The 16,581-nt window shown below is 36.2% G+C and overlaps 4 protein-coding genes across 5 annotated transcripts; 1 reads left to right on the top strand and 3 right to left on the bottom strand.

The window, feature by feature from the left end:
* Positions 1 to 372: 372 nt before the first annotated feature.
* Positions 373 to 2,081, bottom strand: LOC111781943 (protein TERMINAL FLOWER 1-like). Its single transcript, XM_023662686.1, has 4 exons — positions 1,797 to 2,081; positions 1,641 to 1,702; positions 947 to 987; positions 373 to 866 (listed from the first exon to the last, which is right to left on the bottom strand). The coding sequence occupies exons 1-4, from the start codon at positions 1,998 to 2,000 to the stop codon at positions 628 to 630; spliced, it is 546 nt and encodes a 181-aa protein (XP_023518454.1). The 5' UTR covers positions 2,001 to 2,081; the 3' UTR covers positions 373 to 627.
* A 520-nt stretch (positions 2,082 to 2,601) lies between these two features.
* LOC111781989 (probable purple acid phosphatase 20) lies at positions 2,602 to 5,579 on the bottom strand. The gene is made up of 5 exons (XM_023662744.1): positions 5,363 to 5,579; positions 4,214 to 4,505; positions 3,105 to 3,679; positions 2,936 to 3,024; positions 2,602 to 2,842 (listed from the first exon to the last, which is right to left on the bottom strand). The coding sequence occupies exons 1-5, from the start codon at positions 5,546 to 5,548 to the stop codon at positions 2,659 to 2,661; spliced, it is 1,326 nt and encodes a 441-aa protein (XP_023518512.1). The 5' UTR covers positions 5,549 to 5,579; the 3' UTR covers positions 2,602 to 2,658.
* A 1,728-nt stretch (positions 5,580 to 7,307) lies between these two features.
* Positions 7,308 to 8,932, bottom strand: LOC111781768 (zinc finger A20 and AN1 domain-containing stress-associated protein 4-like). 2 transcript variants are annotated; one of them, XM_023662463.1, is made up of 2 exons: positions 8,766 to 8,932; positions 7,308 to 8,378 (listed from the first exon to the last, which is right to left on the bottom strand). In XM_023662463.1, exon 2 carries the CDS (start codon positions 8,267 to 8,269, stop codon positions 7,745 to 7,747), a length of 525 nt encoding a protein of 174 aa, XP_023518231.1. In that variant the 5' UTR covers positions 8,270 to 8,378; positions 8,766 to 8,932; the 3' UTR covers positions 7,308 to 7,744. The 2 variants fall into 2 exon arrangements, with proteins under 2 accessions (XP_023518231.1, XP_023518230.1); XM_023662462.1 differs by having other exon boundaries at positions 7,308 to 8,342; positions 8,766 to 8,929.
* A 3,896-nt stretch (positions 8,933 to 12,828) lies between these two features.
* On the top strand, positions 12,829 to 15,642 carry LOC111782182 (uridine nucleosidase 1). The gene is made up of 9 exons (XM_023663001.1): positions 12,829 to 13,498; positions 13,796 to 13,911; positions 14,040 to 14,099; positions 14,200 to 14,382; positions 14,469 to 14,573; positions 14,726 to 14,822; positions 14,911 to 15,018; positions 15,115 to 15,250; positions 15,341 to 15,642. Exons 1-9 carry the CDS (start codon positions 13,414 to 13,416, stop codon positions 15,447 to 15,449), a joined length of 999 nt encoding a protein of 332 aa, XP_023518769.1. The 5' UTR covers positions 12,829 to 13,413; the 3' UTR covers positions 15,450 to 15,642.
* The last annotated feature ends 939 nt before the right edge of the window (positions 15,643 to 16,581 follow it).

The raw sequence follows: 16,581 nt of genomic DNA, 5'->3' as shown, positions 1-16,581 counted from the left end.
GTTAATGAGAACTGAATCATTTGTTCAGGCCTCCCTTTGGAGGGCCCGAGCCATGAGTGAAATACTAATATGGAAAAGCTAAAATTCTAACCTTGTGTCAGAACTACAGGTCAAGAGATAATCTCATGCAGACAATTTCTACCGTGCATAAACCTCCCAAAAGGTATCGGAGGCTCCTCATCTACTAAGAAAGAGAAGTTACTGAGAAATGGGAGGTTGAAGGTATCAGTGATTCTAACCATGTGTTAAGACCTACGGGGGGTTATGGGACAGTCTCAACCAAAAAGTACCCTAAGGCTACTCTATCTGCTAAGAAAGAGAAGTTAATGATAAAGATCCCTTTAATTTAGGGTCGAGTTAGAAAAGGTTAGGTCGGCGACAACAATCATGGTGCATCATATTTTCGAACACATTCAAAGCATTTCGAACGAGTACACATATTCCAAACTCACTCACTCACTCTATATACAACAAACTCACCTCCACGCTCCAAAAACTACTTAAAAAGCCAACAAAACTCACAAAACTAACCCTTAAAAACACACAAACAAACAGTAAAAAGAAGAAGAAAAGGCAAAACCCAATTCTAAAAGATGGGTTTTTTTATGAACTTTTTGGATCAAATCATCATCGCCTGCTTGAAGCAGCCGTTCCTCTTTGTGCAAATCTTTGTACAAACAGTAAATTATAAACAGCTGCAACAGGAAGACCCAAATCATTCTCAGCTGCAAATCTTCGAGTGTTGAAATGATCCCTTGAAGATGGAGAGTTTACCGAACAACGATGTTTTTGTTTGAACAGAACAAACACAAACCTATGTATTCCTATTGTCGGTTTTGGGATTTCATAGCTCACTTCTTCTCTTCCTGTCATTAAAAAAAAACATCTTTAAACCAAAATCTCTGTCTTTCTCTCTCTTCAAGTAGAAAGAGAAAGTAAGCTATACCAAAGGTGGCATCAGTAGTTCCTGGAATGTCAGTCACCAACCTGTAAAAGATACCCAAAATTAGGTGTTGATATCAAAATTATGTTTCTCAGTGATTTTAAACACGATAAAAATGATGGGTTTCGATCAAAGTTACGTTTTTTCGAACTTTAAAGCTAAAAACTTGCAAATCTAGTAATATTTTGTATAACACGACAAAAGTGATGGGTTCTGATCAAAGTTATGTTTTTTTCGAACTTTAAAGCTTAATACTTGCAAATCTAGTAATATTTTGTATAAGTGGAGATGATTTTAAACCCGACAAAAGTGATGGGTTCTGATCAAAGTTATGTTTTTTCAAACTTCAAAGCTCAAAACTTACAAATTTTGTAACGTTTTGTACCGGAGATGATTTTAAACACGATAAAAATGATGGGTTTTGATCAAAATTACGTTTCTTCGAACTTTAAAGCTCAAAACTTGCAAATTTTGTAACATTTTGTATAAGTAGAGATGATTTTAAACCCGACAAAAGTGATGGGTTCTGATCAAAGTTACGTTTTTTCGAACTTCAAAGCTCAAAACTTGCAAATTTTGTAACATTTTGTACCGGAGATGATTTTACACACGATAAAAAATGATGGGTCTTGATCAAAGTTACGTTTTTTTCAACCTTTAAAGCTCAAAACTTGAAAATTTTGTAATATTTTTTTACCAGTGGAGGTGTTCTCTCAAGAATGGATCACTAGGGCCAGGAACATCAGGATCAACCATGATCTAACCAAAAAATAAATAAACAAAACAACAAAAGATCAAAAATTGAAAAAAAAGGGTTTGTTAAAAGAGAGAATTTTGAAGGATTTGAGTGTACCAAAGTGAACAAAGATCTCATATCTTCTCCTGAAACATGAACTCTGGGTTTGAAGGAGAGAGAAGAAGGGAAGAATTGATAGCCATTGAGGACGAGCTTGTTGCTGAAAGTGATACACATTTTAATGGATGGGGTGAAGGAATCCACCACATCTCCTATCACTCTTCCAAGAACCAGAGGCTCTGATATTTTTGATCTTGCCATTTTAGAGAGAGAGATGATGAACAACACAAAGAAGAGTACAGAATCAAATAAAGAGGGGGCCGACCGGCCTTGTTCTTTTTTGGTTTCATGTTACAAAAGGCACTTTCTTTATTTAAAGATGTTTCCAACTAGTTTCAACATCTTTACAACACGTTTTCATTTATAGTTCATATTTAATTTCTCAACTTCTTATCCAACTATAAATTTTCGAGTTGGGTTGGAATGTTATCGAGTTCTAGAATTTTAGTGTGGGACCCTGAGGCGCGACCTCAGTTCTCATAAGGTTCAAGGTACTGTTGTGGACCTCTGCCGCTCGTGGCAAGTTCAATACGAGGAAATTAACCAATAAATCTCCTAATAATCACTACAAATACGGTAATAAATCATAAGTTAGTTCGATCTACCGCTAGCCAGACCCTTGATAATCGAGTCAGGTTTATAATTAGGGAGTAATTGACGGCTCCTAATCGTTCCCGTATAACTACATAATTGTCTATCAATAATTGAAGGTGATTTCGATTATACTTTTAGAATGCGTGACGAACGAGTATCTATAAGAATTGTAGTGTTTAGAGTTCACATAAAGGCCTTCTTAATGCAAGTAATTTCTTCCATCCTTTCTACATATAATTACTTAAATGAGAGGATTTAGAATCATTCATATTTTACATGCAGGGATAGAAGAGAGGCTCGTAAACACAAATGAATCCCCGACGACCGCTACATCGTCGTCGTTCCGGTGCCATGTCCAAATTGCATTCGTGGCATTCATCACTTCAAACTCGCCATGTCCGAAGCTCGCTTCTCTAAATATCGAAATCTCTGGCTTTGGATCGATATACCTGTAAACGATTAAATTTTCTATGATCATCAAGTGAAACGTTTGAATTTAGTAACTTTTGTAACGTCGTTGGAAAATAGTTTTAAAGCATTACTTGCTCGATAGGCCTTCACGGTTGCCCCCGTCGCCGATTGTAATGTATACAGGAGCACAATTGTTTGCTTCCCCATTATGAACACGAGTCTATAATAACATGATCAAAAGGAATTAGAAGATAAATAGTTCTAAACGTAAATAATACTATGATTGTTAGAGAAACTTACGAAGCGTTCATAAGCATGAACGTGCCCTGAAAACACCACGTCTACACGAGCCTCGTAGAGCAGTTGTTCCATGGCAGCCTTCATGTCAACGGACTCTTTCTCACCCTGGTGAGCAGTGTTGGAGTTATACCATGGAGCATGAACAAGCACCACAATCCATGGAGTTTTCAATCGATCGATTTTCTTCAAGTCGGCGACAAGCCATCCATATTGTGCCGAATTCGAATCGAAATCGGTATACGATCCCAACATGATAACGTGCACACCGGCTGTGTCGAACGAGTAGTAAAGATTGGATGTCGACGAGCTTTGCTCGAAAGGCATTCGCCATCTTGCGTTGTATGCTGTGAAAGGCTGGGAATGAATCACCGGGATGCGCTCAATCTCATGGTTGCCTTGTGTCACCATCCATGGCCTTTGGCTAGCCAATGGCTCAACCAGCCTGCCAAAGGAATCCCATAAAGGCTGAATGACATCAGCATAGGACAAGTCGCCAGGAAGCAGCAGCACATCATAGTCCGATTTGGCTATGTTTTCGAGAGTTGTTTTGGTCCATTCTGTCTGCCCAAGATCACCTACAACAAAAAATAAAAAACGAGCATAAGCTCTCGTGGCTTTACTTTGGGCCCTTACTTATAAACCCATGATCATTCTCTAAATTAGCCAACATAGGACCTCCCTCCCAACAATCATCGACAATCCTCCCCTCAAACAAAGTACACTATAGAGCCTCTCCTGAGGCCTATGGAGCCCTCAAACAGCGTCCTCTTAATCGAGGCTCGACTCCTTCTCTGGAGTCCTCGAACAAAATACACCATTTGTTCGACACTTGAGTTATACCTTCTAGGCTCCCAACTTCTTTATTCGACATTTGAGGATTCTATTGACATGACTAAGTTAAGAGCATGGCTCTGATACCACCACAATGGTATGATATTGTCCACTTTGAGCATAAGCTCTCGTAGTTTTACTTTGGGCTTCTCCAAAGAACCTCATTCCAATGGAGATGTATTCGTTACTTATAAACCCATGATCATTCCCTAAATTAGCCAACGTGGTACTCCCTCCCAACAATCCTTAACAGTTTCTTCGTTTAGCTAGCTACGTACCAATGACAACAAATTTGATAGGGAGTTGAGCGGGAGGGGTTTTGAAAGTGAAATTGCGGGCAGAGTCGGAGCTGCAACGATAGTAATAAGTAGTGTCGGGGTGGAGAGGACCGATGGTTGCAGCATGAATGTAACCAGACTTATAAAATGTATATTTGTAAGAGGAAGTAGAGCCAGTTACAAGGTTGGTGTAAAGTCCAGGGGATGAGCCATATTCCACCACGGCTGGTGCAGAGTCCTCAGTGATCCATGTTATCATCATTTTATCAGCACCAACAAGGGATATATGTACCTGAAAAGTTCCTTTTAAGCCTCCTCTCACATCCTCGACCTTATTTGATCAAATTAATAAAAATATCGTTCGTCTAATAAAAAAAAAACTTCCAAAATATATTTACGGAGATAAATATATCAAAAAAAATATTTTTAAACTTTCAAACTGTTATTTAATTGTTTTTAATTTTATGACAATGTTGAATTATGTTTGGATGTTACTAATTTATTTATTTTTTAATAATTATAGTTTGATTTGTGTTTGTTCGTGAACTTTTAATATCCTTTAAATAAAAAATTTTAAAAAATTAATTTTTTTATAAGGATCTGACAACGTAAGATATAGAGTTGAGTTGGTTTAAATTATGAAATTTTTTTGGATTGAGTTGAGTTACTAATTCAACAAACCCGAACTTTTGGGTAATTCAAAAATTTTCCTCGACCCAATCTAGCTTATATACACCCTAAATACTCTTTGACTTTTTTTTTAAAGGAAAAGTTGTAAAATTCTTAAATTAGTATTTTTTATAATTTATTTTAAAAAAAAAATTAAGGATATTTTAAAACAAAATATTAACCAATTTTATAATAACTTATTTTTTTTAATATTTAAATAAAACTATTTTAATAATTTGTTTACTAAGAGTCATAACAATATTTTATTTTTATTATTGAGAAATTAAGTATTTATTTATTTATTATTATTATATAATAAAAATATAAAATAATAAAAATATAAAATAATCTAATACCCGTTCGTAATTCTAACTAATTAAAATAAACCATAAAATTACTTTGTAACAAATTTCAACGGTTTCTCTCTCTAATTCAAGTAAGAACAATCGGTTTTGGAGAAGAGTAGGGATTAGGAAATACCTGTTCTGGAGAATCGGAATCGAGATCTTTCCGGCGAGGAACGACGAGATTCCGGCGAGGCAGCGGCCGTTCATAAGACGAAACACTACAAAACAGAGAAGAGAAGACGGCGGCGACGACGACAATGGTGGTGGTGATAGTTAACGCCGCCGGAAACGGAGGCATTTTCCTCTGCAAAACCGCCATTATCGAACACGAGAAATGAGAGAGAAGAGAAGAATTGGGGAATTTGGATTATGCTTTTTCGTGTAATGCTCGAAGGCATTTTATATGAAAAAAACGGTGCGTCCCCCTGTTTACCAAATTCTAGGACCGCACGTGCCAATTTGGGATATTCTTATCATTTCTTATCTGGCATTTAACCATTTTAGTAATTTATTTATTATGTGAGTTGGTAAAAACATCTCAAATTTTTAATCGAAAATATATAAATAAGCCGATTTAAGTTAGGTTAGGTTAACGGGTCGTTTGTTTCTTTTTAAAAAAATGAAACTGTGGTGCGCCTACTTCTCGTGATGAAAATAAGCTTTATTCATGATGTAATTAATCGTAATATAATTGATGATAACCCGAACGTGATTCCTTTTAACATATTTTTTTTAGAGTGTACTAAAATTATAATCACGTTTGGAATTGGAATAAAATAAGTATATTCTCAAATGCTCTTTTATATTTTTAATTAAAATATAGTAATTCAAGAAATACTGTCATAGTCAATTTTAATTTTTTTTTTAATTTTTTTAATTAATTATGTTTTGTATTTGAAAGTTTAATAAAATAGTAATTATTTTAAGATTCATTCATCTAATTTAATGAAGAAAAAAAATAGATATAAATATAAAAATAATGAAGATATTCATTCAATGAATCATTTAGTTAGAGATTCAAAACTTTAAATACAAAATTAAAAGAAACAGAAGAAAAATTGACGTATGTGTGTCGATTGATTGTCCTCATAATAAAGAAACAATGCATGTGAAAGAGCGGATTCAAAATGCTACATACGAAAAAGATGCATAGGTGTTTGTAATGTCGAGCATTTGCATCTAAATGTTAGGTTGGCATTGAGCATGGTGTTGAGCGCTCAGAATAGCATCTCAACGTTACCTGTGCGAGTTTTCATATATTTTTCGACTCTAATAAAGTTGGTTGATGAGAAGGTTACGTGTCAAAAAAAAACATTTTCCATATAGGCTGCAAAATGCATTACAGAACCTTTCTTGTCATCTTCACTCTGTTTTTTCTTTTTATTATATATATATATATATATATATTTAAAATTTAAATTTATAAATACTATTTTCCAAAGTCTAGTTTCATAATTATTTAATTATTTTTATAGTCATTTATCTAGAATGAATTTTATCTTTCTTAAGAACAAATTTGGATTTTTAACCAAATTCTATATACAAAAATTATTTATTTTTTTTTAACAAAATGGATACCAAATGGAACCCGAGTTTTTTTATAAAAAAAAATTAATGACAAATTCAAAAACCAAATGATTATTATATGAGACTTTAAAAATACATATGTATTTAGTCGATGATATGTCTTAACTAATTGAGGTAGTCAAAATAGATAATGAGAAAGTCGAGACGTTACTTGCCCAAGTTGGCACGATTTTGAATAAATGCGGGCATCATCAAAGTCTGAATATATATAAGTCGTATTCATATGGCAAATGTTGATTGATATATATATATAGACAGACATATGATGAGGATAAGTTGTTGGCCGACTCATTCACAAGGTTATGTGGTGGACCAATCGAAGCAAAATCCATTGGAAAATTGACATGGAAAGAAGTGTGGCTATGGATCAACCAACGCACATAAGCTTAATACAAAATGGCTCAATGCATTGCACAAGAACACCACCTTTTGGCTTCAAAAAACGACTAAACATCAATCAATCATCAAAAAACAAGCTCAGCAATTTCAACTCATTAGAACTCTCCCAAATTCAGAATTGCTTCATGTTCTTGAATCATGAATATACGCTATTATGAAGAAGTTCACAGCCGGAGAAGAAAGATGAACGCCATTAATGGAAGTAGAGAGATCGATACTGAAATCAAAAGGGGTAAAAAAATTTGAAGTTCTTTTTACAAGAAAACCCATCTTCCACACTTATTTTTATAACGTAGCCAGGAGATAGTGATAGAGATAAGTATCAAATAAAGGAGGAGGGATAGAGAGAGAAACAGCGGCATCGTCGAGTGCGATGTTGGACGGACGGACGGACGGACGGACGGACGGTTGTCGGACGGACGGCTGAGAGAGATTTTACGGCGGCGACGAAGATGATTGGAGAATGGGCCACGGAGAAATTTGCTCTCAAACGTCACGTCCTGAAGTCTTTGAGGGCTGAAGAAATCGTTCAAATTCTCTCCAGTTTGTCGGCTTTCACGACGGGGTTCGCACGAGCGATCTCCTCTCTTCCGATTGACTTGAAATCGAAGGTGCAGCCGTGTTTCTCCGGGTACCTATGAGCTCCACAGAACGTGATTCCGCATCTGCATCTGAACCCGGTCAAACCGACTTTCTTACGGCACGACGAACACCGATTCGGGTTCGGGTTTGGGCACAACTGGATGACCGCCTCAGATCCAGCCGCTGCAAGGGGCGGGATGGTCAGATCTGTGTCCGGCGAAGGCAAGGCTACAATAGGGGAAACGGGAGGAGGATCGATCAGTGAAGAGGAAGGAGAAGAAGAAGAAGAAGATGAGGCTGAGAGAGCGGCTTCGATGGTGGATTTGGTAGAGGCTTGTTCTTGTTCTTTGAGGCGAAAGTCTCTGTAACATTTGGAGCAGAGATCCATGGTGGCTGGACTGCCAAAGAAGCCACAATTATTAGCACAGAGACGGTGACCTTCAGGTGCTTGGCATCTGTGTTCTTCCGCCATATCCTTCTTCAAAACGAAGAATCTCTACTTATGCGAGAACAAATCGCGCAGTTTCCGATAGCGTTCAACAGATCTGGAAAAGCAAACCCTAAAATCAACGATCCAAAACCTAAAAAATCCAAATCCAGCGAAATCAAGCGCACAAACACATAGATTCCGATCGTATAGTCAGAATCAACAGCAACAACAGAAATCGATTAGATTAACAAGGCCGATTAGCTGCTAGGTCGAGAAAAATCGAAACAAACAGAAAAAGAGGAATCACATGATGAAGATTCCGAGAATCAAAGAATAAGAACCAGGCATCAAAATCAAACCATAGAAATCTCATTTCTCACGTTTCTCTACACCCTAGAAAGGAACAGATTCAGGAATCAATCAAATTCAAAATTAACCTCAACTTTCTCATCCAACAAACAACATCAAAATTCAAACAAACACTAAAGAAATCGAACAAATATAAAAAAATAAACATCAAAGTCGGAGGAAACCGTACCTGAAGAACAAACAGGTTTGAGGGTTTCTTCCGAAACGGATTGGCGATGAAGAAAAAAAAAAAAAAGGAGGAAGAATCTTAACAATGAAGAATCTACCAAACGGGTCAGATATAATGAAGTGGGCGAAAATGAAATCAGGAGAGAGAGAGGGGAAGAAACAGGCGAAATGGGACAAAATAAAAATAATTAAACATTATTTATTTAATAAATAAATAAATAATAATAATAATAAATAAAAATCGGGAAAGCCAGGCTGGACGCAGCCGAAATGGAAGTCCAGCCAGCCAGCCAGCCAGCCAGCCCCAATATAACGCGACGCTGACGACGAAACAAAGCCCACGGAGCCGAATATCTTTACCAAAACAAAATACATTAAATTACACATTTAACCCCCTAAATAAAAAATATCCTTTCTATTTTCATTTTCAACAACCAATTAAAAACACGACACGAAAATTAAATTAATTAAATAAAATATAGTTTAATAATAGTTGACATGTATTCATTTTTGTTTTTGATTTAATGTATTAAAAGGGAAAACATTTAAATATATTTAACATTATCTTTTTTTTTTTTAATTAACCTACCTTTCTCTTGTCAATAATGTCAAATTATTATTCATTAATTCAATCATTATAGTCAAATGTTTGATTAATTAAGTTGACTTTAAGAGCATTAGTTGGATTAAAAAAAAATTAGACACTGCCTTTATCTCAAAGTTGACAACGATACGTAACAAGTAAAGCGGTGGGTTTTGACTGTTACAAATTGTATAAGAGCCAGACAGCTCCTAAAGAGGGTGGATCGTGAGATACAAATAATATTTACTAGTGGTGGGTTTAGGCTGTTATAAATGGTATCAGAGTCAAATATGGTACGGTATGTTAGCGAAGACGCTGGCCCTGAAAGAAGTAAATTGTGAGATCATACATCTCTCTAACAAACATGTTAGGACAATACATAACGGGCAAAAGCGGATAATATCTAGTAAGATCTTTTAGTCTTAGACGGGTTAGAGTTCTCTTACAATGTTGATATATATAAGAAATAAATATAAATATAAGAAATTTCCAAAATGTGTAAGAAAAGGCATGTGCAGATATTGGGTTGGTGAGTCAGCAGCAGCGCGGATGAGTCGGCGATATTAGTAGGAAGGAATAATAGATGGCATGGATTGGGCGGTGGTGAGGTGGGGGCTTACGTGGATTGGGACTGTCAATTTGGAAGGCAGTGGAGCCACGTGGCTCCCATTCCACGTGGGTTGCTCTTCTTTGGGTTCAAACGAATTATATCGTGGGATGTGACTCACTAGAGTTGTTGAATATAGCTACCTATCCTATCACAAATATCTAATTCATATCTTTACATATCTTTGAATTTAAAAAATGTGTATGCTAATAAGATTTTTATCGACATTTTTTCGCACCATTTTGTTGCACACGTAGGCTTTGGATCATGTGTCGGCATGTTTTTTTTCTTTAAGGGACTGCTTTATGTCACAATCGCACTCTTCAAGACGTTTACAAGCAATTGTGCAGTACTCACTTCAAACACCAAGTGAGTTAGCCAATTCGAAATAGTGTCGCCTACAGTCTGACGACGTATGCTCAAGCCACTAATCCCGTTTGAAAAGAAAATTTTTAGAAAACAAGGGTAGAGAGATTTTCAAAAGAGGGTTTGAAATAAATATTGAAAACAATGTACAACACCACGACTTAAATATCATATAACTCAAGGTAGGAAGAATTAACGACTAGTCGCATCTTCCTATGGTACATTTTGAGACATTTCGACATGATTCTTCTGAAACGTCATACACTTAAAAAATACAAAAAATGAGCTATACGTCTTGAAAGCAATAAAAGGAAGATGACAATTTGCACGAATATGATCAAGATCTCTACTACACATCTTGGATCTGAGTGTGGACATTTGGTTAAAGTGTATGCACATGATGATGTGTATCTGTTCTTGGTGGCTTTCATGCATGCAGGCCAAGTTGTTACCATATTTGAAAAGGGCAATTCAGGCTTGTCACACAATTTGTACCACTTGAACAGTAGCCGATGGTTTGGCACCAGCTCTTCCAGTGTCACGATTCACTCACGCACAAGGGCAGCGGCGGCATGCATATCGATTCGTTTCAGGTTTATTGTGTGTGTGTGTGTGTCTGTGGGTGAAGAAAAGGCCATGTGGTTTCACGTGCAGCAGATGATTGATAGCTATCTAATCATATGCATTAATGCACCTAATACCTTTAAGCCAACATCCTATTGAGCCCAAAACATTTTCTTGTGACACGGTTATACTTGTCCAAGGAATGTTGTTCATGGTCGCATGTCCGTAACACGCCGAAACCTTTGCCTTGTACTACTTTATTGCTTTCTTTGACCGCTTTCATGTTCTATTATTTCTTTTATGATTTCTTTAAGAGTATGGCGTTTCAACGATGTCATGGCTATGCGTGATAGACATGAAATGCCTCAAAATATAGTATAGAGGAACACAACTAGTTGTCAACTTCTCCTTACTCGATAGTTATATGGAGTGAGCTATTGTTGTTGCCTTTTTGCTTACATTCCTCTTGCTTTAAAAACTCTCTTTCTAAAACCTCTCTCCCCCACTTTCTAAAATCTTCTCTCGAAATCGAGATCCAATGTTTGTATTCACGATGCCTAACCGCATGCAACGTAACTCGAAGTAGGCTTGACCCACTCAGTGCTGAGAGTAGGTGCCGAACAATCGCCAAATCCACTACCTAGAAACCGCAATTGTGACACTACTCGTCCCCACCCCAATCCCCACAAAAATAAATGAAAATTTTCGCACGAATAGAGAATAAAATAGCTGGCACGACAGGCAAAACTCCTTAGTATTTGCCCCACCCCATGGTCAACTCTATTCTCGACATAGAGATTCCAAATTTCGATCTTTAAAAATGACTTGCAGGAATTATTCTTATTCTTATTCTTTGAACGCGTATATGGTTGAATTTTGTAAGAATAAAAAGAAAAGTTTTTTATAATAGTGATTAAATAAAATAATAAAATTAATGACATTAATTAATCTTTATTCATTTATCAATTAATAAATTAATAAATTTTTAATAGCATTTCAAAAATATTTTTAAATATTTTTTAAATTAAGTAATAATGGTTTTCATAAAAACAGCCAAAAACTTTGAAGGTATTTTTGACACAAAATACAAAGTTGAATAATATTTTTTATTAACGTAGCGTTTATTAATTTATCAAATTTCACTTTATAAAAAATAAATTAGATTTAATATATAGTTTTGAAATATTTTATAAAGTAAATACAAAAATTTAATATTTAAAATATTAGAATGACTCGATAATGAGTAGAGCCACATAAAAGTCAAATTTGATCGATTCAAAGTATATATTTATAATCGGTCAAATCAATCCATCGGATATTTATAATTTAAAAATAATTTTAAATACCAGTATATATAATTTATAAATTTTACAAAATACATAAATATTTTTAAAAAATCAATTAAAATGCATCCAGGGTTCAAATATTTTAAAGATTATAAAATAATATTGTATAGTTTGAATTTTGACTAAACTTTAGAGGTTTTTAATTATTTGTGTGTACTTAAAAATAGACTTAATTACAATAATTATTAATTTAATGAGTTTAGAAATTTTTAGTTGGGTCAACGGCAACCATTTAAATATGAAATTTACCATTCAATTTTATTTTTTAAATTATTAAAAATATTTTAATGTATTTAACAAATATTAACTTTTCACTGTAAAATTTTATAAGATATACCTACTGTATAAAATTTTTAAAATAATTAAAAAATTAATAAATATTAGAGATTAGATTCATCGTGACTCACGAAAATTTGATATTAAAATTTTATAGGATTTAAGTACGAATAATTTTTAAAAAATAATTAAAAATAAATAAATGGATTTAATCCAACTCATCGGAGGTTTGTTACGAAATGAGCTACGATGGTAAAAAAAGAAAAAAAAAAAAAAAAAAAAAAAAAGATTTGCAAAAAGAGAATCAAAATTGGGTATTATCTAAAATTCCACACAGTTGCTTCGAGCGTGAGAGGAGTTGGTTTGGATAAATTTCATGTGAAGAAAGGTTTGTTTTGACTAAGAGGGGCGGATTCGATATTTGAAAGCGGAGTTATCCATCCAGATCAAGAACTGAGCGAGTTAATTCGATCTTAAAACTCGGCGAGAAGGGATCTGTTCGAAAAGGGGACGATCAGAAGCAGATTCTGTGGCTTTTGGGGTTCCCTTTTCATAGCAATCTCCGATCCAAATTCCCAGTTATTGGGACCCTTAATCGGATCTTTCGCCATTGTTAACCACGTCCTTGTCTCCATCCTTCGCCCGCCTTTTTGCGTCCTCGTCATCTTCCACCTAACCAAAACCCACTTCAACCAAGCCACCATTGTCTATTATATAAGCTTTCTTTATCGAGTTACTTACGTTCACGTTCGATCCATCGTCTTCTTCTTCACATTTCTCGTAAATTCTTTTGAAGAAAATTTTGATTTGAACCCTATAATCCCTTTTGATTTCGACCCCATTATATCCCCAATTGTCTTGATCTGTTTTTACCATCTGTGGAATTTCCCTTGTTTTAGAATCGGATATGGCGGATTTGAATGATGCATCCGGCCTTTTGGGTTCTTTTGCCAAGCCGGAGAAGCTCATTATCGACACCGACCCTGGAATCGGTGAGTTTTTTGTTCTTTTGGCCATTCTTTTACTGTTATATTTGATTTTGTTTGGATTTCTGTTCTTTTCGTTGGGGCTCTAATTGATATGATGATAAAAAGTTCATTAGTTTTTCCCGAATCTTTAGTGCATACATGAGATTTTTCTGCTATAGTTTGTGTATATCTGATATGGAACCTCTGGTTTCAGCTGTGTGAGGATTTGATCATATTTTCTTTGGATTTGTTCTGTATTTGTGTATGAATGTTTGCATGCTCTTTGAATTGGTTATGAATTGAGGGATCTTGGATTGACAGATGATGCCATGGCTATCTTCATGGCATTTCGAAGTCCGGAGTTGGAGGTCTTGGGATTAACGACAGTTTTTGGCAATGTCTTAGTTGAATGTGCTACACACAATGCCTTGCTTCTGGTATGCAATTGTTTTAGCTGATGTTCTTGTTTTCGAATTGAACGTTTCTTTTTCGTATTTGCTGGACTTCGTTCTCTTTTGGAGTGTGTTCATGATCAATGAATCTTTCTGATGTTCCGAAAAGATAGTGTGAGATGGCAGGCCGTTCGGATGTTCCTGTGGCTCAAGGCAGCCCCGAGCCTCTGAAGGTAAATTCTTTTAGCTTTTGGTATATGTGTGGAGTGTAGACTCAAGACTGTTTGAGGGAGTTTGTATGATTTGCTAAGTATTCTTTTTGTGGTGGAAAAGGGTGGAACGCCTCGTGTTGCTGACTTTGTTCATGGTTCTAATGGACTCGGGAATGTAATTCTACCATCCCCAAGTTCGAAAAAAGTTGAAAAGTCTGCTGCTGAATTTTTAGTCGACACGGTCTCTCAGTACCCCGGTGAAGTGTCTATACTTGCTCTTGGTCCTCTCACAAACTTGGCTCAGGTAAGTTTCTATGTTCTATTTCATTCTTCTTTGAGATTGCTTCCTTGTGTGTTTCAAGGTTATATTTCTTGTATATTTACCATCAGGCAATCAAAATGGACTCTACCTTTGCGAGCAAGGTGAAGAGGCTTGTCATTCTTGGCGGTGCGTTCTTTTCGTTAGGGAACGTAAATCCTGCTGCTGAAGCAAATGTGAGTTGTTGTTTTCCTTTCAAAACCAGCCAGATTTAACGGGGCTGCTCCGAACGTTTCTTATGTTCTTTGCCACGTTCTCCGAGTTAAATTAGCTGCATTTAGTACCAATCGCGAGATAACCAGTTAGTGAATTGTGAAATCTCTTGCAGATTTATGGAGATCCAGAAGCAGCAGATTGTGTATTCACATGTGGAGCAAACATTGTTATTATTGGGATAAACATCACCACACAAGTTCAACTTACTGGTAGCGTTCTCTTCGTCACGCTTCATTTGTTTGTTCGTCTCAAATGATATGAGAATCAATGTAATGGAAATGATATCTATGTTTGCAGATGAGGACCTCCTCGAAATAAGGGAATCCAAGGGAAAACATGCTCAAGTCCTATGCGACATGTGCAAATTCTACCGAGATTGGCACGTCAAGTCCGACGGGGTCTATGGTAATCAGAACTCATGAACAAGAAACACCAAATCTAAGCACTATTACGAGTTATGTGTAGATCCCATTTGAATGACCATTCTAAGTTTGTGTTCAGGCATTTTTCTCCACGACCCTGTTTCGTTCGTGGCTTTAGTACGTCCCGATCTCTTCACGTACAAGTCTGGTGTTGTGAGGGTTGAAACTCAGGGCATCAGTGTAGGTCATACATTGATGGATCAAGGAATTAAGAAGTATGTTCATAACTGCACAACTTTTTTGCCAAATTTTTCTGCGGTTTTCGTTCATAATCCCTTCCCCGCTGTCTGTAACGTGTCTTGCAGATGGAATTCGGACAACCCATGGTCAGGTTACTCCCCTGTTTCTGTTGCTTGGACTGTCAAGGTAGATGAAGTCACCAATTACGTCAAGGAGCTATTGATGAAACCGTGAGTGTTTGATATGTCTTAATGAAAGCAGTCTTCGTCTGCTGTTCTTTCTTTTTCTTTCTCGCACTCTCATTTTCAGATAGTTGAAGAGCTTATATAAATAAACTGAAATCTGAAATTGATGAACCTCCACTTTCTCTTGTGGATATTTGAACATAAATTTAGTTGTTCATCAGAAATTTCTTGCTTTTTCATTATTATTATCATTTTCTAAATCTGAAGCTACTGCTACTTGTTACGATCGTGAAGTTCTTTTAGTTGAATGCATACGCCTTGACTAGTTGAACTATATTCTTTTAGTTGAATGAATACACCTTGACTAGTTGCACCTACCCAAGATATTAGTATGACTGAGAATGTGAGATCTCACATCGGTTGAAGAAGAGAACAAAACATTCCTTATAAGAATGTGGAAATCTCTCTAGCGGATACGTTTTAAAACGTTGAGGGGAAGCCCGGTAGGGAAAGCTTAAAGAGGACAATATCTACTAGGACTAGGTTTGGGCTGTTACAAATGATATTATAGCCAAACACCGAGCGGTATGCCAGCGAGGACGCTAGGTCTTCAAGGGGGAGTGGATTGTGACATCCCACATTGGTTGGAGAGGGGAAAGAAACACTCTTTATAAGAATGTGGAAATCTCTCCCTAGCAGACGTGTTTTAAAACGTTGAGGAGAAGCTTGGAAGGGAAAACTCAAAGAATACAATATTTGCTGTGGGTTTGGTTTGTTACAAATGGTCTTAGAGCCAAACACGGTGTGCCAGTGAGGACGTTGAACCCTTAAGGGGGTAGATTGTGAGATCCCACATCGGTTAGAGAGGGAAACGAAACATTTCTTATATAATATAAGGGTGTGGAGCTAGTGAGGACGTTGGGTCCTCAAGGGGGTGGATTGTGAGATCTCACATCGGTTGGAAACGAAACATTATTTATAATATAAGGGTGTGGAACCTCTCCCTGGCGAACGCGTTTTAAAACCTCGAGGGGAAGCTCGTAAGGGAAAGCCCAAAAGGAAAAATATCTGCTAGCAATAATTTAAAGTTCCGAGGAAAAAACTTCCCCTCGTTGATGATAATAGGAGCCATCTTTGAACCTTGAACATACCAATCTCTGCAGAATTTATGTTCTTGATTA

Source organism: Cucurbita pepo, chromosome LG19, assembly GCF_002806865.2.
Source record: "Cucurbita pepo subsp. pepo cultivar mu-cu-16 chromosome LG19, ASM280686v2, whole genome shotgun sequence".
Lineage (NCBI taxonomy): Eukaryota > Viridiplantae > Streptophyta > Magnoliopsida > Cucurbitales > Cucurbitaceae > Cucurbita > Cucurbita pepo.
This window is presented reverse-complemented; position numbering and strand designations above follow the sequence as displayed.